At 45.8% G+C, this 24,753-nt stretch overlaps 1 protein-coding gene across 1 annotated transcript in view; it reads left to right on the top strand.

Annotated features, from left to right (window-relative positions):
- Positions 1-24,753, top strand: part of HNF1B (HNF1 homeobox B) — a 61,520-nt gene that overhangs the window by 22,294 nt on the left and 14,473 nt on the right. The window contains 1 exon segment of the mRNA XM_073315733.2: positions 21,335-21,498. Within this exon segment, the coding sequence (XP_073171834.2) occupies positions 21,335-21,498 (164 nt within the window).

Raw genomic sequence — 24,753 nt, 5'->3', positions numbered from 1 at the left:
GCAAGTCCCTTTGCACCTCTGTGCATCAATTCCCTGTTTGTACAATGCAGGGGTGTGGTACTTTGCTTTTCCAAACCTGGACCTGGGGTAGAGTTTAAGGCTTTAATCTGTCTGGTCTATTTAAACTCCTTGAGACAGGGACTGTCTCTCTTAATATGTGTATGTAAAACACCTGATACAATGGGACTCTGATCTTAGCTGGCCCCTCTGGGTGCTACCGTAATACAAACGTGAAGGTGTTGGAGAAGAGCAGTAGATGATGATTACTGATGTTATGTATTGATTGCAAGTTGGATTTCAACAAGGTGGAGCCTCTTTTGATTTTTGCTGGTTTTATGACATTGATTCGATTCCTTACACTAGCCAGAACCAGAAAAGAAGTGTGTGGCTTTCACTGCTTTGGGCATTCACTGGGTGTGCAAGTGAGTTTACTGGGGGAAGAAAGGGTGCGGCAGGAAAAGCAACTAAGAAGGATTTGATTGTAAGCTCTTTGGGGCAGGGCCCATCTTTTTGTTCTGTGTTTGTACAGCGCCTAGCACCATGATGCTACTAGGGTGCTACCACAATGCAAATAAATAGTAGTAGTAATAAGAAGGGTGAAAGATAAAGCAGCCATGTAGTTCCACTTTCAAAACACAGCCCTGTCCTCCACACTGGGGAGCATAAGCAGATGCAACATTTATGGCGGGGTAGAACGTAGTCCCCATGCAATAGCAAATTGGTGTAAGTCACTCATTTTGCACACCCACTGAACACGAACTGGAGCAAGTTTACATGCTTTCTACCCCTTCGGCCCAATATGTAACTTGCATCCCATTTATTTCATGCCTGAATGTGACCCTAAGAATCATTCCTCTGACCTGTAATGTGAAATCAGTGGGGTTGCATGAGCGTAGTTGGGAGCAAAATTTGTCTCCCTGTTACGTGAAGTATCCCCTGTAATTCTCCTTCAAACTGCTGCTAAGTCACTCTTTCTGAAATGAGCACTGTCCAAACTTCCGCTGCAGAACCCCCATGCCATGCAAAACTCCCCTGCTTTCGGGCTTTACTTACAAATCCAAGTTTTGACTCACTGAAAGTACTGCTAAGATTCACAAACCCGCGTTGAGTGGAGCCTCCAGGTCTCCACTAAGCTGAGGAGCGAGTTACAATAGTGCATTGGAACTAGGTGAAACTTGGCCAATTTGACTTGAACTTTTTGCACTGAGATTTTGCATTTGCTTCAGGCCTATGCAGGAGGGTTGAGCTAATCCATGAGAGTCTAAACCCCCTGTCACCGCACATGTCTACAAACCCCCACGAGAGAACACTCAAGGATGGGATCTGAGTGGGGTTTGAAAGAGTGGATTGATCAGATACTCAGAAAACAGCAGGATAAGCCACTCAATGTCCGTTCAGCCACCTCAGCATAACAGATCATGAGACGGGGTTGCAATGCGCAGAGGCCCTGCTCTTTTCCCCCTGCATCCTGCCCTCCCCCAAACCCAGCAGTCATCTCCCAACCCCATCCAGTGAAGAGCCGTTGACTCCTTTCCCATGGCCAGCAGAGGGGTTGGCTGTGCTTTTTTGACACCCAGGCCACCATGATTGCAGATCGAGGCTCTAGAAGACCTCCTCTGCCTCACTAGCATATCACTCCACCTCGGGGTATCGACGCTTCACCCCCAAAAAGGTGCCTGTCTCTGTCCTTGTCAGGAGGAGACGATGGTCTTGTGGTGAAGATCCCTGGGCTGGGAGTCTGGGAAACCTGGGTTCTTCCCCTTGGTCTCCCTTTGTGACCTTGGGCAAGTCACTTCACTACTCTGTGCCCTGTTTTTCCTCAGCTGGCGTTCACAAACGCTTCTCCTCGCACATGTCCTCGTGAGTTTACGGGCTGGAAGGCACAGGGAGCACATAGGAGAAAATGCAGAATATGGTGATGCAGATACTGTGGGTACAAACCGTGGTGTGTGTGGCTGCTGTGCTGTCAACCAGCCGCACCCCAGACGGAGGCGCATGGGAAGAGATTTTTAAGTCCAGATCTGCTCTCTTGGCAGGCTTGCCAACTTGCTGGCGCAGTTTGGCCCTTTGACAGCGGGGCAGAGCACTGTGCTGGGCTGTGTTGGAATAATGCAGGGGACTGCCTGTGGTGGGAGCTAGTTGGCATAGGCCCACCCCACTGCCTTTCAGAATAGCCCATCCTATGAAAGCTGCGCCTGGAATTTAATGTGTGGTGCGCTTTGTTTCGCTCGAGAGGGCAGGGTGTTACCAGGTGCATGGCTGTTCAGCTCTTCCCTATAGGGTAGCCTCTGCTGAGCTTGCACAATCCGCTGGCATGCTGAAGACTTGGGTGAGGAGCTGTGGCAGGAAGGGATGGTTTGGTCTCCACTCTGGTGTCTGGGTGACAACTTACTTGCAAGGCACAGAATTGTCTTCCTCCTCCCCACACCAGCCAGAAAAAACAACAGTGTTTTATGGTCTTTTGGTCTGAGCCAGGCTGGCTTGAGGAACTGGGAACTGAGAACTGATTCCACCATGAAATATCAGTGTAGATGTCTGCATGTGCCCTATTCCTCTGTCCCACACATCTCAGTTAAACTCACTGAAGAGACAGAACTTCTCTCTGTCCAGGTGATTTGTCTGGGATAAAGGCCTCGCTCCATTCTTTCCCCTTTCACAGTTGGATTCATTTCCATGTTCTTGTTCTTTAATTCATCTGAGATTTGCAACAATGGGGAAGGACCGAAAGCAAATGGACAGAAAATTCTAAATAGATTTAAACCAGAGACAGCATCACTGTGGAGCAGGGAGGGAGGGAGGGGACTCAGAAAAGAACTAGGCTAGAAGAGAGTGGAGGCTAATCAGAGAAGTCCCTAACTTGAGTGAGTGGTGTGGGGCAAGAGGCATTGTTGGGAAAACAATCCCCATTGTCCTTGTACCTGTAATCTACACACCAAAGTCAGCAAGCTCAAGAGGCAAACAAAAGAGGGCAGCTTTCTGACAAGTGCTAGGGTCGCGTGGGGGTCAGTGAGGGGTCAGCGGCTCTCACTGTTGGGTCTTTCTGATGGTTCACTGAACAATACAGCATCCTCCTCTTTTGCTATAAAGAGACAATCAGAGCAATCCCTCCTACCTAAAATCCATGGGGCAGGGGATAAGAGCTGTCAGTGTCTTGGAAATCCCTCCTTAGGTACTGAGTGCTGTGTTATTTATTGTATAGCATCACAGATATACCTGTTGCTTTACAAAGACTAACAAAGACAATCCCTGCCAGAAGAGCTGCCAGTCTAAGGGAAGACAAGAGGAGGATGAGGTCAAAGAAGTGCTTACTTTGTGCCAGAGCTTGCTAGGGCTTGAGCCCTGGCATTTCTAGGCTTGGCAGTGCATAGCCCTGGCACCTCTGGGCTTGCCACATCAGTTATGAATGTAAAAATATCGCTTGAGCCCCAGCATTGAATTGCTTGAGCTCTGGCACCTCTTTTAGTACAAATTAAGCACTGGGGCAAAGAGAAAAGAACAATGCTTTCTGTCCAGGTTACTTGTTATACCCATTCTTGAGACATGGTCCCTGACCTTACGGAGCTTACAGTCTAACTTGGATAACTTCACTTTTGAATAAGAACTGTCTCTCTAGCAAGGGAATGAACAAATGGGGCATATTTTCCCACACACCCACCCCCATCCACTGGAGCCCCATTGCTGACCTGCAGACAAAGCTACTTAACTCCTGGCGACAGGGGGAGGTAAGATTTGGCACATGCTTGTAGTACTGATAAGGGTGGCAGTCTTGGATGGTCTCACCCTTCCATGCTACTCAGAGCAGCATCATGCGGGATTTTCTGCTTTTCCTGAGCCCAGCCACAACCCTCCAGATGAGTGGTTGCTCAGCTGGAGGGACTTCCATGGGCTTGGTGGGGAAAGAGGAGAAGCTGGATTCATGGGCTCCCTCCATCCACTGTATGGGTTTTCTTTATTTTCTTTCCAGAACACGCAGCCTTGTTTTCTATTCCTGTTCTCTGCATCACTCTTTGCAGGGACCCTAGGCCTGTTCTCTGCATCACTGTTTGCAGGGACCCTAGGCCTCGTGCTTGCATGAATTGATGCTGGTTAACTATGTGGAATGTCCACTTTTTGTGCTGAGCCGCCTGTGATGTGTTCCCAGGAGTCCACGGACATGGAAGTGGGTTACCCGTGGAACTTTAACCTATGCTACAAATTAACGTGTTGTTATCAGGTCAGTCGCTTCAGTCAGACAGCAGGTGATCACTTTGGGCATCAGTATTAACATGAGTGAGCGACTGGTTTTAATGCCACATTTGCGCATCTCTGCTGGGATGCTGCAATTAATCATCTGGACTTGAGAGAGTCAGCAAGGGAACAAAAAGTCAGAGAGGGCTGGGGGAAGACAGAAGGCAAATCTCACAGAGGGGCTAAGGTGGGATGTTTGAACTAGGAAATCACAGGGCCTGTTTGGGCCCCTCCTGTTAAATGCTCAATAACGCAGCTCCCTGATGTATCTCTTTGGTACCTATCACTTAACGATCTGCCCTCATTCAGAGCAGGCACCTAGGGTAATGAACAAGAGGATATTTTTTTCTGTGCAGTCCATCCAAGATCTCAGCGTGGTTTTCAGACATCGGAGAATTTAGTCCCATGATCCCCCTTGGAAATATGTCTTTTTCTTGCCTGCATTACGGTGAGGGGTAAATAATTATTTTACAGTATATATTTCTCACTTTGCATTTACCATTGCACCCTCACCTGGAGCTCTGGCTGCATTACAAGCATCAAATAGTAACACACACGAATTAGGACATTGAGATCCTCCCAAAGACTCTGCAACCACACAAGCCATACTGCAACCAAGGCCTACTCTTATTTACACCAGTGTAAATCCAGGGTGACTCCACCGAAGCAAAAGGAGTCCATTTGGATTTATGCTGGTTTAGCACAGCGTGGCCTGTGGGATATATTTCAGAACATAAATGTAAGGCACTTCTGAATGGGTGCTGAAGGTATTATGGTAATGTCATTATAAAAGCAGGCTTATGTGGGGGGAGTCTATTTGCCATCAGTAAGGAAAGCTTTAGGATTGCTACTCATCCAGCGGCCATGCATCCATTCCACATACAGCAAGTACATGATGACCAAAATGTGACCCTAACCCTGGAATGTCCCCCACAATAGGGGTGGCAGGGAAGAAGTTTGCCCTTCTGTCATAGGCTGATTGCTTACAAGGTGCCCTACAAGCACATTGTCAGCAAAATCAGCTGTTTTCAGTGTTCTCCTCCTGGCTTTACAATAATACACCAGCATGCAGCCCTGCGTTGTCATGGCATTGTCCCCCTGATGCATGCTTAATTGACAATTAAGCTGGGGCTTTGAACAAGCTTTGTTGCCTTTGATGTGTCCTCATCCTTCCACTGCGTATTGGGTCGCTCCATGACATCCTTTGTCTTCTTCTATTAGGGGGACTGCAATTGCTGTAACCATGTTCATTTATCTTGAGGCTGGAAGGCCGTTAAGCTTAGGCCTTTATTTTCCTAGCACTAGACTCAGCCAGCAGGAGCTGTCCCGGGATATAGGCCCCAGTGACAGCCTATTCTGAGGCTTCTTTTGAGCAGGCCAGGAGTGATGGCTGCCTCCCTGATCTAGTTACTCAATTGGAGAAAGGCCCCTTTGGAAAGGTCAGAAGGGGTTGGCTGTGGGAACTGATTGAATTTGCTGGAGACTGGTGCTCATATTGATTGGATTCCTCAAAGAAGGAGGAAATTGGCACAGGATATGAGTAAGGCTGGCCTTGGATCTCGGGCGCATGTGTGACTGGCAGCTTTCTGGCTATGCTGAAGGGCACTGCTGTCTGCAAAGGGCAAGCCGGTTTCTTCAGAGAGCAGGATTCTTGCCATATTTTCATACCTACTCCCAAGAACAGAGCAGCCTAGAAGAGCAGAGAGATCCAGTATATGATCTCGAGATGGGGATGGTGGGGTGCCTGGCATAGGGAGTAGGATTTTAACACTGCTTTTGGAGAGTGAGGAGGGGGTTGGAGTGGGGAAAGGGCCTTTGGTAATAAGGAGAATATTTTCGTCTATAGAGGGATCTTTGGGGTGTGAGAAGAGGGTCTATTGAAGCATCCAGATCCATGTTTCTGAGGCTTTCCCCTTGACTAGCGCTGGTAACTGATTGGGTGGGGGGCTTTTAAGGAGGGCACAGCACCGTCCAGACATGCTGGTCCTAGAGGCAGACCTGTGTGGATTTAGATTAGGGTTAGGGTTTGAGGCTGAATTGAGGTCAGAGTTCCAGCTTGGATACAACAGTATAAAACCCTCCTGAGTTGCTTTCATGTGATTTTTTTTCATTTATTAATTTTTTAAATTTTTTTTTGGCCCCGAATGGCAGAAATCTCTCAACTCCCTAATTTTAGGAGATTCTGCCATCTTGGAACACTTCAGAATTGGATCCTGATGAGGGGTCCCTTTCCACTGTTGATCCAACATTGTCTGCATAATCCCAGGGTCAGGTTCAGATCCAGGGGCTCCAATCAAACAGTATCTTTCCCCTCCCGCCCCCTCCAGAAATGTGCAGGGTGCTCAGATTCAGGGCTCCAGTTCAGATCTCATTGCTAACTCCTACCCGTAGGTTGTAAGGAGCCCTCAGATTGCTGGTTAGTGACTTCTTCCCCAAGCATTTTTAATCAGGGCGGAGTAATGCCTGCAAGAAAGCAGCAAGATGCAATTGGCTGGCAGCTCCCCCTACCAGCTGTTTCACCGACCTCAACTCTGGTTGTCCATGCTGGGATTTGAACTGTCCTTGCACCATGTGTGCGGCTGTCTGGAGCACTAAATGCCTTAACAGCTTAATGGCATGCCTGACTGCAGCAGCACCCACTTCCTATCCCCCCCTCCTCCAGCCTCCCTCTCCAAATGACTTCTATGGCCTGGAAATAATGGGATTTGAATGTATGGGGCAGTGGCAAAATCGTTCCTATGTTTAACATCTTTGGTTAAAAAGAGAGAATGTGTATTCTTCAATGAAGGGAGTGTGAGTACCATGGTTAGTGCCTAGAGGGCCTTTATTTAAAAACAAATCAAAATAAATACACGTGAAATCCTCTGGGGGTATCCATTCATCTAATCCTTAACCCTAGTTTTTAATTATTCAGAGATGGATATTTTACAGCCTATTTAAGTGGCACAACTACTATCATAAGGGGAACTTGTGGCACCTTAGAGACTAACAAATTTATTTGAGCATGAGCTTTCGTGAGCTACAGCTCACTTCATCGGATGCATGCAGTGGAAGTGAATGCATCCGATGAAGTGAGCTCCAGCTCACGAAAGCTTATGCTCAAATAAATTGGTTAGTCTCTAAGGTGCCACAAGTACTCCTTTTCTTTTTGCGGATACAGACTAACATGGCTGCTACTCTGAAACCTATCATAAGGGGCTTTTTCTAATTCCTGAACTTGTCCCTTCCTATAGCGCATTTATCAGTGTTCTCCATTGTCTGTTTGATTTGAAGGTCAGGCTGTTTTATCTTGTGCCCTTCCCACAGACGCTGGGTTTATACCATTTTTATCTTCAGGAGTCCTGAAAACAATCAGAATATTGACGAGATTAACCAGCATAAAGCTCAAAGCATTCTGCTGTCAATTTCCACATGATAACCTAGTCAGACTCTAGGGTTTGCATACAAAGAAGCCAGGCAAGAGTTGGTTTTGTGGGTGTGTCTACTCACAAATGAGGCAACTGTGTGTCACTGGGTCCCATTCAGGCTGGCACCTGGAAGCAGCCAGAATAGGCACACACAGTATGTCCCAAATACAGCCTGGGGCCTGTGCAGAGCTAGTTCATACAGTCAGGAACAGAGAATAGTCTGCGTGGGTGCAGTGCATGGAAGCCAATGTAGGGTCATGGAGCGAACACTCATAAACATTAGCCCCCCAGCATCTGTGCTACAGCCTGAAATACCACCTGAAACAGGAGCAAATATTGGTTCTTCGGGAGAACAGAGCCTCTGTTATCCAGCTCAATGTTAACTCTACAGTTGATCTCTTATCCCACTTGCAGTGAGAGTCATCAGATCACACAGAGCCAGTGATTAAACCAGAGTGTAAGGAGAGAGAGGCCCTGAAAATAGTCATGCTGTGCCTTGGACACAACTACTATCATAAGGGGAACTTATGGCACCTTAGAGACTATCAAATTTATTTGAGCATAAGCTTTCGTGAGCTACAGCTGACAAGTTCCTGTTAACAGTGGGTCTGCTCCAAAGCTTCCTGACATCCATGGGAGTCTTTTTCATTGGCTGGCTTAGGATCAGGCTCTGTAAGAATGGCACCGCAATCTTACTGAAACCTCCTCTCCTGGACCCAGGGTCAGGACTGAGTGAACAAGTAAAGAGTGAGCAATAACCTATTCCTTGTCAGCTCTTCCTGCTTGAATCTCGTACACATAACTAATGTGGGCATGGTTTGGTGCCTGGTGAGCCAGTCATCTAGGCCAGGGAGGTGTATTTGCAGTTCAACTCAGCCAGCTTAAGCAAGCTACAGAGAAAACCATCCGTCTCCAAACAGCAGGGAGTATTGTCAAGGCCAGATCATTAGGTGGTGTAACTAGACATATGCCATTAAAATCCAGTGCGGCTAGACTAGCTCAGGAGCTAGCCCTGTATCCTCGAATGTGTCAAACTGAGAGGCATCGCGATAAAAATATATTTGTAGCATACCCTTGAATTCCTTTTGATACAAGTGAGGATCACAGTATCTGGACGCAAAACGCGGTTCGTACTTGTTCTCTAAAGGCCTATCGGTACAAAGTTGGTTCTGATCATTTCAGTTTAGATGAGTATCTTACAGGGTTGTTCTTTTTAGCCTAGGGTTACTTCCATTGGTTCCGATTCTAGATTTTAATGCTAGAGGTATACAACTGGCATTGCCCAGCAATTGCAATATTTTACTGTTCTGTTCATTGTCCTGTTAGGTCAGTACAGTGTGCTGTTAGAGCCTTTCTGGTTTTATTGGGGGTAATTAGAACTTTATGACACCAGCAGAATGGGAGGGTCTTGTCCCCATAAACAGGTTTATAATGGATATAAACTATGCACCCTATAACTTAGCGAAATTAACACTTTCAAGACAATTTGAGTGGCAGCCCAAAAAGCAAATAATGTTTCACTCAATTCACTTTTGAGCTGGAAATCTGAAAGGGAGGAAGGCTTTTTCCCCTTTTGCCCTCTAGCCCAAAGTGCAACTGAAAGCAGGGCCACTGGCTAAGATACAACCATTTGAAAAGCAAACCAATCCTTTTCATTTAGCTGGTCCTGTTTCGGTAGCTACTTCACTATTTGAAATGTTTGCAAACTGTTTTGTCCACGATGATCAAGGTAGCTCCACCACAGAAACAGCACAGATCATATTAGTTTGTCCATTGAGGGCCGATCAAATCGGATGTTAGGTTTGGGGTCCAGACACCGCTTGTAGTTCATGGGGTGTTTTTGTTATGAAGCCAGTGAAGCTTCAGACAAAAGTGCCTTCTAGTGGTGTCAGCATTTGCATTGTCAACCTTTGTTTTCAGGGTGCTATAAGCAGTCCATAAAAAATTCACCCACAACTGAAACTGGCCATATATTAATTCCCCAGCCCAGGAGACTAAAAAGACATCAAGTACGCTAAATTTTCAAGCAAATAATATCCATCTGGTTCCTAAATTGTAAGAGAACCAGCATTCCTGCTCCCCAAAACAATTAGGGGTTGCACTTACTCTTTTTGTGCTCTTTCCTCCAACTCCAAAATCCTATTTTGAGCGGGATACATTTTTCTGATCCCTATTCAGTAATTTTTTTCTCACCCCACATAAGTGGGCTGCATATTAAAAAATCTTTCAAACAGTCTCTGGCTATTACCAGTCACAAGCCCCACAGAAATTCATTCTGCACCACTCCAAATAAATCCCCTCCCAGATACACACACACACAGCAGAAACCCGGCTCAAATAAACAAATCTAGCACTGTATCCCAAAAGCCATAAACCTCAGGGTCAGATGGGACCACAAGAGGGAGTGAGTGCTGGGCTTGAGGGAGCCCTTCACAGACTAACCTGCAAGAGGATTCTGGTACCATGCAACTACTGTGATGGGGCATGGGGGGGGGGTGTTGGAGGGAGACCGATCAGACCTTTTAAAGTGAGCTGATAATGATCAAAATTAATCCAGCAGCTGGGTGGGGGCTTTGATCAAGTGGTTCTATATTAGATAAGGGTTCCTATAGTGAAACCAAGGAAGAGCAATGAACCAGTATCTGAAAAACACGGTCTGACTGATTTAAGGAGGTACTCTCATAAAGCCTGTACCTATTCACTCTCTGCACTATTCAGACCAGAAGCCCAGCTCTCACTGATATTTATTCAGGCTTCCTCTCCCCTATTGCTGCACTGTATCTTGCAAGATCAGTACCTTAATGCGTGATCCAACTCCCATGGAAGCGGACGTACGTCAGTGGGACTGAATGAGGCTCTTGGTGCAGATCTAATGTACATGGCAGTGCTTGTGGCTATATCAGTACACATGAGGTCTGGAGCCTCCATTCTATTTAAAATAGCGGCCTGTGTACCTGAGAGGTCACGCAGAAGGCGACTGTGTGGCGTGTACTCTGCGTGGCACACGGGAGGGCTGCCTTCAGGCCTGGTGTACATGAAATGTAACAAAGGGACTCAGGCCAGGAGAGCAGAGGTGGGCTGCCTTTCTCTGCTCCTGGGCTTTCTTTAAAGGGAGTTGAGGTGGGCCACAGAGAGTGGGATTCCTGTGATGCCTGAGGAACTTATCTCTGTGGGTGTTATCCTGTTGCTATTTCAAGGCCCTGGCTCCAGGAAGGAGAGACAGACCGGGGCTTCCTTGCTTCTGAGACACGAGCAGAGTTTTACAGCTTGTAGGGCTAAATCCTGGCCCTGAGCAAGTGAGCCGTATGTGAGGGACCTTACTGCCGCCTTAAGGGTGTTGTAGGGTTCTTATTGCTGCAGGCCTCCCTGTAGGGGACTGGCTTGGCTGGCAAGTCCACACAGGTACTGATCCAGAAGCTCTGCCCTTCAGCCCTTAGCCCCTCTGATTGCCAGGATGGGAAGAAAGTCCACAGTGCACAGCTCCACGTTGCACATAAGATACAGACTCCCTCCTGCTAGCTCCATTGCACATCAGAACCACCCCAGTTCTGCTGCCTCCAAGGTCTCCAATGCCTGCAAGAGGTTGGGAAGGGAAGCAAGATTTACCCCTTGTGCTGGCGGCAGATACTTTTATTTCTTCTTCACCTGGGACAGGAAAGCACAGGATCAACCAGAGAGTAATAATCATCTGATCATCACTGACAGTAATCTGTGTGATTATAGCTCTCTTCCTCTGATCAGTAAGAATAACTGCTCTCCTCTTGGGACCTGAAACGCACTGCTGGAGCCAGGTGGAATATTCACAAGCCAAGTGAAACTCACCATCTCAAGCCAAGTGAATCTCAAGCCAAATGAAACTCACCAACTTCCATTGCAAACCCAGGTTCCACCCCTAAACTCCCCAAGGCCCATGAAGCTCCAGGGTTCTAAGTGACATGAGCGCTGAGTAAAATGAATCACCTAAGCAAAACGGAGACAGGAAAATTCCCCACCTCAGGGTTCAACTCAGTCCTATGACCCTGGGTGTGGACTCCAGCATCCCACAAATCCTTGCCCCCACCTATGTCTCGTAAACAGCATCTGATGGCCGCCTTTACTTAAATCTTCAGCAGTGGAAAGCTTCTTGCCTATGCTGGGCTCCTCCTCGTAGGTCATTTAATTGGCTGTTTATCCTGAGTCAAACCTAGCGCTGGAGGAATCTGCCTCTTAAGCCCCGGCCTTAGTCTAACAAAACCCTGTGGCTAAAGGCCATCAGGAGCTGAAGTTTTCATGGCTGGGCTGGAGCTGATGCTGGGCTAGTTGCCCTCGAAAACATGGAAAAGCCAATAAAAAATTTCCCAGGCTCTACAAGTTGGTGGCCAAACAATAGCCAGGTCCAATAAACAGACTTTTATATTAGGGTGATAGCACTACAAAAAGCACAAGCCCATTGACAGTGCTTCTTATGCAGGCTCCTATCAGCGCAGGCTGCAGTGGGGTGGTGGGCAGGGAAGACGGGGGAGAAATAAAATCTCTTTACACTGGAGCTACTTCAAGGGGGGGAGAGGGAACCATGGATCCAACTTTACAAAAGATGTCCGACCTTTCCGTAAACCATGAACTCTGACTACATTAGGAAGATCTCTGAGGGCCTTCTCTGTCCCAAGTCTTTGCAAGAGGAAAGCATTATATTCTGGGGCAGAAAACAGCTGCTGTGTTTGCAAGATAGCTTATGATTTTTCTAGCTGATGGCAAAGATCAAGGATTTCCAAAAGATCACTGGCAATCAGCACCATACCAAACACAAGGACAGGTTAGAGAAATATATGCCAGGGATGGTCTAGGCCAGGGTTCTCAAACTGGGTGTTGTGATCCCTCAGGAGGTCACAAGATTATTACATGGGGGGTTGTGAGCTGTCAGCCACCACCCTCAAACCCCACTTCACCTCCATCATTTATAATAGTGTTAAATATAAAAAAAGGTGTTTTTAATTTATAAGGGGGGTCACACTCAGAGGCTTGCTGTGTAAAAGGGTCACCAGTACAAAAGTTTGAGAAGCACTGGTCTAGGCATACTTAATTCTACCAGAGCATGAGGGATAGATTAGATGACCTATTAAGGTCCCTTCCAGCCCTATGTTTCTAGGATTCTAATGGATCATGTGTCCTTTGAACACCTGCAAAGGGCTCAGTATAGGACAGTGGGCAGTCCCTGTTTCAAATCGTTTACTGGCTAGAAGGAGAATTTTTCAAAAAGGGGATTAATGATTGTGGATGTCTCCATTTTTGGGTGCCCAATCCGAGACACTTAAAAGCCTTGATTTTTCAGGAAGTGCTGAGCACCCACGCTCTGAAAATCAGGCCCCTTTAAGGGATCTCAGACTCCATAGCCACTCAGAAAACATTTAATCCGGATGCACTGGGCAACCCTTGGGTGGGGAGGACTGAGCATAGATTTGTGTTTCCTGTTTGTACAAACTATGTTACAAACTCGCTTCTTGTGGGGCATTGTGAAAACCCTTCAATAAGCATGTGAGGAGAAAAGAGTGAGCGGGTGAATGGGTGTGGGAGGCACCTTATGAGCATGGAGGCTGCCTGGGCAAAGCCTAAAATATGACATCTTCTACTAGGCTTCTTATACGAACATAGCTAAGAACGTTCTGCTCTGTGTTGTGTTCTGTTCTGTGTTCTGCTCTAAAACTACTGAGTGCTCTTGGGTGCTAAAAGCCAATCAAGATATTTAGGGGACACTGTTAATAATAATAATTAATCATTAATAAGTTAATAATCATCCCAGCATTTTTCAGTGTTTTACGGACATTACATATTTAATCCACCCACGTAAGTGAAAGTATCTGCCTGGCATTAGTGCTGTATCACTGATAGTAATGACCCCCATTGAGTGGAAGGGGAAATTCAAGGCAGAATAATTGAGTGGCTTAATGTCAGAGCCAAGAGAAGAACTGAGTTAGTCCCATGCTTAGACCACCTGGCTGCACAATACGCTTTATTTCAGTGGTGTAGGACCCACCTAAAAGCTAAGGGTATGATTGTCCTTATCACATGCGCGTACTAGCTCTCAGCAAGCTAGTTTGAGTATAAATAGTGTAGCCATTCTGGGTAGTGGCAGCGGAGGCATGGCTGAGCTGTCCCAAGTACATACCCTCCAGTTTCAGGTGGATTTTTACATGCTCAGGCAGGCTTCTGCTCCCCAGCCAGTGCTCCTGCAGCTATCCTGATGTTTATACTCATGCTCGCTCTCAGCGAGCTACCACAAGTATGTGTATATATACGAGCAAGGGAATCACATCCTAACTCGTCGTGTAGACATGACCCTAGTGCAATGTTAGCAATTATTCGCTTCCTCACCATGTAGATACTTCCCACACAGCTAAAGCTGCTGTTTCTCTGAAATTGACCAAGCTGTACAATCTCTTTCTCCCTTGAACCTATCTAAAAAATTCCACTTAGCACGAATGTCAAGACTGCCATCTTTCTTACCACCCGTGGATGCAGTGTAGCCAGCTCTCATTATTTTATCATGTCTTGCAATATTTGGTGTTTTTTCTTAAAGCCCCAGCACCTGGAGTCATGTGATTATGTGAAAATCTCAGTTTTTTTGTTTTTTACTTAAAACAAAACTTCTTACTCTCACAGGGGCAGAAGAAAGCTTGAAAATATAAATTCTAAAGGCTCAAAAACCAGAAGGCAAATAAAAAGAACCCCAAATGCATCATTTTAAAAGAATATAATGTTTAAGCCAATCACATTATTGGCCGGGGGGAGCAGGAAGGGGCTAACTCATGATTTTTGAGACCCAGGGTTGGAAATATTGTGATTTTTGTGTTTGTAACAGAATCAGTCCTTGTGGAAAAACCCTACTATATTTAATAGAGATTGAAACAACTGTCTAGGATTTAACAGAGTATAACATCCCTAGTGCAGAATTTTATAGTATTGCTTAAACCTCTAGAAAGACACTCCTTCTCTATAAAATACTACCGGTTTTTCGAGTAATTTCTATAGAATCCTATTACATTTCTATAAAACATTATTGGTTTGTTCCGTAATAAGTTAGATAGGGCTTTTCCATCAGGAACCAAATCATATTTTTGCTTCCTACTAAAGAAAACAGGAGCTGTCTATCATTTATAGATTTTTTTTTTTTAAAAAATATCACTTTCCCCCCTTCTTGGTTTTATCTCCCCTCCCATTGTTTAAATAATTTGTCAGATTTTCTGACCCAACAGCAGTTGGAACACACTTTGCATGTGGTTAGGAATACAGGACAAGAATGTGTGTGACAGTGATTTAGTTGAGTAATGTTTACCCTGTTCGTGGCTGGGACAGTCACTCAGACTGGCACATGTCTACCTGCCAAAGAACATTCTTCCATTATCAGGGATGGGAGAGTTGCTGGGGAAAAACCAGGAGCCAAAGTCATCACAGGAGGATTCCTAACTGTTCAACATGTTTAACCAGCTGAAAATCTAAAGAAAAAGATTGAGAGAGGCCTTTTCATGTTCATTCTGGACTCGTTTGTTGGGCAGTGTGTGAAGAATCATACAGATTCTCTCCAGAGGTGGTTGCATTTCGGTGGTGGGTGGGTGCATATGTGTCAGTTCGGTGCTTCCTCAGTGGGTGGTGATGGAACTAGATGACCTCTAGAGTTGACTTCCAACTCTACGTTTCTATGCTAATTTTTAAAGGAGGAAAAATGTCATGTCAGATCATTCTAATCCACCATCATTCATTTTTCTTTCACCACCATTGATTGATAGGGTTTTAAGGCCAGAAGGAACCATTAACGATCATTTAGTTCTTAAACTTTTACCCACTGATTTCTGCATCAAGCCCACCAACTTGTGGTTGAACTAACCCATATTATGACCCTTGGGCCTTTCTCCCCTTGGCTGAAATAATGACCAAAGTGAAACTTCGCCCAAACTTTTTCAAATTTCTTGTGACATTTGTGTAAGTTCCTTTGTCCTCTCCAACCACCCCATTATCTTTCATTTTTGCTACCTCTGTACTGCTCGGTTCTGTCCAGAAGCAGGCGTATCAGAAGGCTCTCAAAGAAATCCACTAAGTTTCCAGGCTAGGTTTGTAGCCCCAGGCAGCTCAACTAGTGCAGAGCTGCACATAAGCCACCTGATGCATCTCCAAGTTGAACGTTTTAGTTGCCTTCCACGTGGACTGTAGGGAATCTTATTTTTCTCGTTTATACGGGGCTGCCACTAAGTTGCCCTAAATGCTTAGGACAGTTGTGATTTCCTTGGGTCCTTCTCACATGAAAAGCCTGATATTTTCACAGCTCCTTGTCACTTCAATATCTGTGAAATTCAGGATTTGCGATGTTGTGTAGCCATCATACAATGCTGGGACATGTCATGTCAAAGCTGCAATCAGCTCTTCTACAATTCGTCCATAGCTCCCAATCACAGCCCTTGTGGTGCAGGTCATTAAGAAAGGAAGGTAGGTAGGTAGGTTAGTGGGGGGACAGGATGGTAATGAGGCTTGCAGTAGAGCTGTACAAATAACTGATGTTTGTTTGTTTGTTTGTTTTTTGGTTGGCTGGCCATTCTGAAAAATTGAGGGCAAAATATTTAGTGTTAACCAAACATGAATTTTTGTTGTTGTTGAAATTTTCAGTGAAACAAAACACTCAAAAAAAAAAAAAGTTACAGAGCAAATGATACATTTTGTTCGACCAAAAAACAAAATGTTTTGTTTGTTTTTTTGAGCTTTTTAAAGCATTTTTAAAATGAAATTGAAGTGCATTACCAAACAAAGTCTTTTCAAATTGCAAAATCAAAATGGTTCATCTTGAAAATGTCGAAATAAAATGTTTCAATGTCTTGGGAGTTGGGGGGGGAGGTTATTATCAACGGAGATGATTTTGGTGAATTTGACATGAATTTGCAAAATATTGCAGCTGCCCTGAATCTGGATTTTATTTTATTTTATTTTATTGGTGGGGGGGGGAATGTTTGGCTGAAAAATTTCATCTAGCTTTAACTTGGAGCCTTTCAAAGATGTTTGTAAAACCCTGTTGGATTCTCGGCAATGACAGACGCTACGTTGTCAATATTCGTCACATCTCAAAGCTTTGCGGTGGCCTGTGTGAGTGAGTTGGTGGTCTCACTCCAGTTTCTTACTGGACAGGACTCTGCATCTCCGCTGGGGCTAACTAGCATTCTTACTGGGGTCTCAGCATAGAGGTTAAGGATGGAATGGGCCCTGGAGACTGAACCCTTTTCAGACCCTTTTGAGGTGGTGTCCCTCTCCGTCAGGGCTGAGGCACAATGGCGAGGCAATTGCATCTCTGCTGCCCATGCTGTATCTGTTCTGTGAATAGACAGAGGCAATCAAGCTCCAGGGCTGCCAGTCCTGTACCTATCATAACCAGTCAGTTCAATCTCCCCAGAGAGTGTATTAAACCTGCTTGTTGTATGTAGCGCTTGACTGTTTATAATAAATGGCTTTTATGCTGCATTTGCCAAGGTGGCCTCGTAAAAGCAGCTTTTGTTTCCAGTGGGTTTCCTCAGTTAATTATTTGTGATCAGCTGTAGATGCCTTCCAATGGCACACTACAGGTCCTATGGTTATCAATGCAGGGGATTTTTTAGCCAAATTAAATATATTTATACTGAAGCATTGTGCTAATTCCAGACTGGATTGTTGGTGCATGTAGACTTTGATGGGCTGAGATGTCCTCTTCCCTTTGGAGCTGTCATTCTTTTATTTCCCTGACACGATCTGTTACTCATAAGTGTCTCAAGACTGAGTCAGGAGGGGAAACGTGATTCATAAAGGCCTGAAAGGGAAGTCAGAACCAGACTGCACTTGGCTGCTAGGAAAACTTTTTGATAGCTGAGAGAATCAGGAGCTGAAGGCCGGAGGAGGGGGAATAGTCATCTCATGGGACACAGATTCACTCACCTCACTGTCCAAACCAGTACATGACAGGAGTGTGCAGCTGTATCTATAGCTATTACTGTGGGTATGTCTATGCTGCAGTCATGGGACCTGAGCTACTTTTAACGTTGCTAGCTTGGGTACTGGAGCCATGAAGCCATAACCGCACAGGCTTAAGCATGGCCCGTCCAGAACCCTGGGGAATTACTCGCTGGCTAGCCCATGCTGAAGCATGCGTTGCTGTGGCTTTGCTGCTCAGGGGCCCAGGCTAGCTAGCTCAGGGATGTCAACTCAAGTTGCAGTCATGATCGCAGCGTAGACTCTTGGTTTTTACTGGTTTTCACCCAAATTTTAGACCATTTAAGTACATGAAAATACTGATTATGGTAAGAAAATCCAGTACGTAACATTAGGTAATGTGGTCATAATAAGTTAGTCAAAGCGTAAATGCAAGGCCGTCTGCTAAAGTAAAGCAATGTGGTGGGAAATACATACACGTGCGTGCATGGTACATATGTGTACATACTGTTAATATATGTAAACTATACATTCAACTGCTTTGACTTTCAATACTCTTATTTTTCTCTTATTTGATGCTTTTTTCTGTCCTCCTGTTCCCCAGTATTAACCCTGATATTTACCAGGAACACTGAAGTTAATTTTTGGCCCTGATTGTCCCCCATTTTTTAAATGTTGTCATAAACACTTACAAGTTCCTGAGTACGTTACCTTGTTTGCAGTTGTAGCCTAGTTGAGGGGAGGGGTTCCTTTCCTGTTACAGTGGGGAGAGTGTCCATGTCATTAGAAACATCATCACAAGTAATTCTCTTTGGCACGTTGGGTTGTCTCAGCAGAGAGGCCCAGATACCAGGGTGAAGGGTACGCTGCAACTGGCTTCCCAGTGGGTGGACCCTTGCACCCACGCAGACCCCATTGAAGCCAGTGGTGCTCTTGGATGTTGCTGGGGTACATCTGCACAGATCTCACCTCAGGATCAGGGTCCAAGATAGCAAGGCCAAGAACTGAATTGACATGAAATGCCCTCTTGCCCAGAGAGATGGCCCAGCCACAAGGAGAGGGGCGGTCGCAGGTGGAACAAGGTGGTGAATCTTGCTCGGCTAGTCTCCATTGTGCAGTTAAATAGAGGCCTTGAGTCACCACGGCGCCAGTCTGGCATCTTGCACCAGGACTAAAATTAAAAACATTTCTAGTGACATAAATACTGGGTTCAGGGGAATCTGGGAAGTGAGTGCTGGTGTTCTTCCTGTGTGAGTCCCCATGTCTGCTGTCAAGTCTGCAGTTAAATAACAGCAGCTGGGACTAGATCAGAGGTGACATCGTTTTTCCATGTGCTTTCCTGCAAGTCCTTGACTAGCTTTGGCCTTCTCCGCTTAGGTTGTCTTTACAACCCATTTTGGGACAGAACTTTGACTGACAGTAAAATAAACGCTGGGCCTTTGACTCCTGGATGCATGCCAGCTTGTCAGCACACATTGTGTACTTTCTCTCTTGTTGGCTTTCTAGCTTTTACTGTTTCGGGGGGAGGGGGGGTTGTAAACATCTGTGGAAAGGTGGCTCTTGCACAAAAGCTCTCCATCAAGGGTTTTACAGCCCTGAAACGCCTCTCAGCCCAGCAACAAATACATGTTGCATAAAGTGCAATTAGACAGGCTTAAACAGTGCTGTGCATATTCTGAGCACTCTCGTTCTGCCTGTCACTGGTCCAATGCAATAGATGGCGTGACTGCAGAGTAGTGGGTAACCTGTCTAAAAGAACAAGTGGTGTAAAAGCAAATCCCAATGCAACAAGGGCAACATATTTTAAACCAACGTGGTTTACAGTTGCCTTCTGAGTTTTGGTTGCTGGCTTTTTTGCATGCAAAATGCTGCATTTGCACATAGGAATCGCACTTGCATGCACAAATTGTGGGTGGCAAGACATCCAACTGTCTGATTTACACAAGTAAATAATCATGAAAACCAAATTGCAGGTGCAATTATTGAGACCTGGCTGAGGGCACCTTGGAAACTTTGCCCTAACCTGAATTCTGGAAGAGAGGGGAGAAATATTCCCCAATTCTGGCTAGCAAAGCACCTAGCACTGGATTCCGTGCATCACCGATTTGCTTGGACTCTTTTTAACATGGTCATGAAATAACTCTTTGCTAGAAGGAAGAGCATTATGGATAACTGCATGTGATTGAGCAGCCCGAACACTCCTGCCGTTACTTCAGAATTCCTACATCTGTGCCATCAAAACGAGAGATTTAAAAGCAAATGCAAAGCAAACTAAATTGATTCAAACCAGGTCTGAGAAAGTAAGTGCAAAACAAATCAAAACCACTCTGAGACCCGGATTCTAAGTGATACAGAAGACACAACTGAGCAGAGCTAAGGCGCAAAAGATTTCAAGCCCTTTGCCCAATGTCTTGTTCTCACTGCTTTTGTCGTCAGTGATTAGAGAGATGAAGCAAACCCAAAACTTACCCCCAACTTTCCACCTGCCCAAACATTGTGGGTTCATATACAATTTTTCTCATCTCTTGTGGTGCAGGGATAGGAGTTCTACTGTTCTCAATCAGCGTAGAAGATTAAAAACAGGCCCAAAGCAAATCTCTGGCTCTGAAGAGCTCTATCTCATGAGTTTTTGGAGTGTTAGGAATCGAGGTCCCGGTTGAGCCCATCTCGTGTGTTCCTTGTAAGAAAACAACACCAGTAATGAGGCCTGGTGTTTTTGCAAGCACACATGTAAGACTAGTAACAAAGGCACAGAGCAACAAGATCATGAACTATCGTGGCTGCCTTGGTAACGGATGTACAGATGTCTCTGTCTATGCGGTATCAGAAGAGTTTTATCCCTGGTGTCTTTTATTATTATTGTTATTGTTTATTTTAAATAAAAGCCATGAAAAATGTCCTTTTTTCTCCCCAGAAATGTCACCATCTCATGCTGACTTGTTGTTTGCTGCTGTTTTAACCTGTCGTATATACTGAAAATGCTTTATGACTAGAGTTGCCAACCCTCCCGGATTGGCTGGGAGTCTCCCAGAATCGGAATCAATCTCCCGGTGGCTACTGAAACCAATCTGGGAGATTTTAATAGGTTGCTAAAAGTTTGGTCAGCAGTGCAGAGAGGCTAAGGCAGGCTCCCTACCTGCCCTGGCTCCGCATGGTTCCCAGAAGCGACCAGCATATCCCTCTGGCTCCTAGATGCAGGGATGTCCACGGGGGCTCTGCACGCTGCTCCCGCCCTGAGTGCCGACTCTGCAGCTCCCATTGGCTGGGAACTGCGGCCAATGAGAGCTGCAGGGGCGGTGCCTGCAGGCAGGGGCAGCACGCAGAGCCACCTGGCTGTCCCTGGGCGTAGGTGCTGACATGCTGGTCTTTCCCGGGAGTCACCCGGGGTAAGCACCACCTGCTTGGAGACTGCACTCCCTCCTGCCCCCCAACTCCCTCCCTCAGCTCCCTCCTGCACTCAAACTCCCTCCCAGAGCCTGTACCCCACAGCCCTTGTGCATCCCAACCCCCTGCCCCAGGCTCAGCCTGGAGCCCCCCTCCCACACTCTGAACCCCCTCAGCTCCAGCCCAGCCCAGTGAAAGTGAGTGAGAGTGGGGGAGAGAGAGCGATGGAGGGAGGAGGGATGAAATGAGTGGGGGGGGGGCCTCCGAGAAGGGGCAGGGCCTCCAAGAAGGGGCGGGGCAAGGGTTTTTCGGTTTGTGCAATTAAACAGTTGGCAACCCTATTTATGACTGTCTGGCTGATGGGGGTTGTTAATACACTGCACTTGGCCTTGTTTTTGCAGGAGTCCGATACAGCCAGCAGGGGAACAATGAGGTCACTTCCTCTTCGACAATCAGTCACCACGGCAACAACGCCATGGTGACCACCAGCCAGTCCGTCCTACAGCAGGTTTCTCCAGCAGGGTTGGACCCGGGCCACAATTTACTCTCACCTGATGGTAAAATGGTGAGTACACCTGGCCTATTGTAGTTCCAAAGCTGATAAGATAAGAGGGCCCAGCAGGCAAAACAAACAAGACTTTTTTTTTTCTTTTTTTTTTTAAAGTTTCACACAAGGCCCACGTTAAACAATGAAGCATTGTAGGGCTGGGGGGCGGGGTAAAATAAATCCCAGCTGCCATGAGTCAAAGGCAGCGCTTGGACCAGAGCTTTCCCCGCCAGGTAGTGGTGTACGTTCTGAACCCAGCCAATAAACCTGACACAGGACCGTTCTCATTTTATTGATTGAATGCCTTGTAAAGTAGCACAGAGGGTGGATCACTGTTTGTTTTTTGCTGACGCTGACATTCGTGTTGATAAAATGCTCATTCATTTTTTTTTTCTCCTTAAGCCCTCCAAAGTTCTAAGTTTCACCAGGGAAGCAGTTCCTTTACAAGCAAGCCCCTTCCCCTCTCTGACCCCAACACACACACACGGACACACACACACAGACGCATCCCGGGTAACACCTACACTCGTAACCTGCTGCTCGATGTGTGTTACTGGTCCTCCTCCGCACCTGGTTCACAGAGGATGGGAATCTGTTACCGCTCAAGCTGAGCGGAATAGTTTTGGCCAAAGCTTTTTCTTTTTCATTTTTTTCTTCATTTTTTCCAGGGGGTTGGGGGGGCAAAAAATACAGATTTGGTGACACCAAAACATTTTGCCAATTCATGTCGATTTCACCTAATTGTCTGAAAATTTTTAAAAAATTGAAATGTTTTTCCTTTTTTCAGTTTGAAAGGGCCTTTTTTATATCAGAATCATCTCTCTTTTTTTAAGACATTCAAAAACAATTCGGAACGGTGGATAGCTAAACAAAATGTTTCAATTGACCCAAAATGAAAATGTTTTTCAACTTCAATTTCCCAAAAAATTTCAAAAAAACCTCTGGCTTTGGTCTGACCCAATTTTATTTTTAACATTTTGAAAATGCCAAGCTCTAATTACAGACCCAGTAAACAAGGCTCTGTAGTTCAAGCTGTAGCAGCTTATGCATTTAACTCTGGAGGTCCCCATTCAACTCCCCAATGTATTAATTAGATGGTGACCTGCAGTGTTGTCTTGGTCCCATGGTATTCGAGAGACAAGATGGGTGAGGTAATCTCTCTTATTGAACTAGCTTCTGTTGGTGAGAGAGACAAGATGGTGGCCCACACGCAGGCTTTTGAAATATAAATGAGTCCTGGTCATAATATAGATTAGGACAATGGGAACTGGCTTCAAGTACTTCCCTAATGAGAGCCTTGAAAAAAGGTATGGGGCAATGGTAATAAATATCAGTGGGCCCAAGCTACAGAATTTGAATCCAGATTCCTAACAACTTCCTACAGTGAAGCCTTTGAATCCGAATGTTAGGTTTGACTCTCACTGCAAAGAGAGATCTGGATTTTTCAAATGACCCCCTATGTTCAGATTTCACATGCCCCAAAAATTTGGGAGATGCATTTCTAAGCAGATCACGAATAATAATAAAAAATAATCCAGAAGAATAGATGACACATCAGGCATTAAAAATCAATGGATAAAATGACTGATAAGGCATTGTGAGCCTTTCCTTTTAAAACTCAGGAGAGTATTCTGAAGTAGTAGCCCAAACACCTTATTTATTTTATTGTATTGCAGTAACAGCTAGGAACCCCAGTCACAGAGAGGAACTACGTGGTGATAGGCGCTGTACAAACAGAATAAAGACTGTCCGTGCCCCCAAAGAGTTTACAGTCTCCGTATAAGACAAGAAACCACAGGCGCCGACTTTTTCCGGCGCTGGTGGGTGCTTGCCCCCCCCACCGGCCCTGCCCCGTCCCCATTCCAACTCCTTCCCCAAAGTCCCCACCCCAACTCCGCCCCCTCCATGCCCCTATTGGACCCCTCCCCAAATCCCAGCCCCGCCTCCTCCCCGAGCATGCCGTGTTCACCCTCCTCTCCCCCCGCCCTCCCAACACTTGCTGTTGCAAAATGGCTGTTTTGCGGCGCAAGTGCTGGGAGCCTGGGGGAGAAGCAGGACTCAGTGGCGGGCTCAGGGGAGAAGGCAGAGGCATAGGTGAGCTGGGGTGGGGCAGGGGCACCAATTTTTCCCCATGGGTGCTCCAGCCCCGGAGCACCCACAGAGTCAGCGCCTATGCAAGAGACCGCAGGTGCATAGACAGACAGACAGATGGAGGAAGCACAATTAGATGAGATTGGTCAGCATGATGATAGCCAGTGGTCTCTGCACTCTAGCTGCCTAACTGTTAACAAGGTTTCTGTAGCCCATCACAGCCAAGGAGAGCTTTCTGGAAGGATTTGGAGGAGGACAATGAGGTCGTTTTGCAGATGTTTACAGGCAGCTCCTCCCAAGTGTGAGGGGCAGCATGGGAAAAAGCACGCCGGTGCTTGTTTGAAATTGAACAAGTTACAGCAGAAATGGAACCAATTTTAACCATCACAGAAACATGCACAGCAGTAAAAGCTTTTACCCAGCTTGACACAGTGCTCAACCAGCCCCTTTAAGTGTAGGATGTACAGCACTATCAACAACATTTATGGTCCTCCATTCGTATGGAGCTGTTATCTAGTTTATGTCTGATCTCCTCCACAGAGCTAGCTAGTGCTTGCAAGTTATTTAACACAAATATGCTGTGGGCTGTCGTTTCCAGTGTGTAAACATGTTTCTCTAATATCTCATATCAAATTAACAACAGCCAAGGAAGTCATTGCGGCTTAAAATAATGTTGTTGTTTGAGGCACATGCTATTGAACCTATAAGGAGTTTGGGCTTGTCATTGTTTTATGACAGTGGAAGGTTGTTTTAATGATGTGGTTTGAATACTTTCTTGGTCACGTGATCTCTAGCGGTTTCTTTTGGTTCAAGTTTTTGGTCCTAATCTCAAGTTTGAAATTAGCCCAAACTGCAAGAGACTTCCATGGTTTTGTGACTGATTGTTTGACTTGCACACCTGCTGTGGTGTAAGCTGGCCTTGAGGAACTTTTTGAAGAGGGAAAATATCGGATAAGAAAATCTGACTCATTCTCATGTTCTGAAATCCACTGATATATTTGTTTCAATTAAAGGTAGGCCCATCTCAAGCTCACATGTGCAAGATACACTCGTAAACTGAGGCCAAAAATTTCACACCGGGGACCCCGAAGTGTCTCCTAAATCCATACTGAGGTATCTAAATAAAAGTGGACTGATTTTTCAAAGGGATGAGCACCTGCGACTCCCATCATCATCAGTGGA

This window comes from Lepidochelys kempii, chromosome 17, assembly GCF_965140285.1.
Source record: "Lepidochelys kempii isolate rLepKem1 chromosome 17, rLepKem1.hap1, whole genome shotgun sequence".
In the NCBI taxonomy this organism is placed as follows: domain Eukaryota; kingdom Metazoa; phylum Chordata; order Testudines; family Cheloniidae; genus Lepidochelys; species Lepidochelys kempii.
Note: the sequence above shows the minus strand (reverse complement) of the source record. Positions and strands in the feature narration are given on the sequence as shown.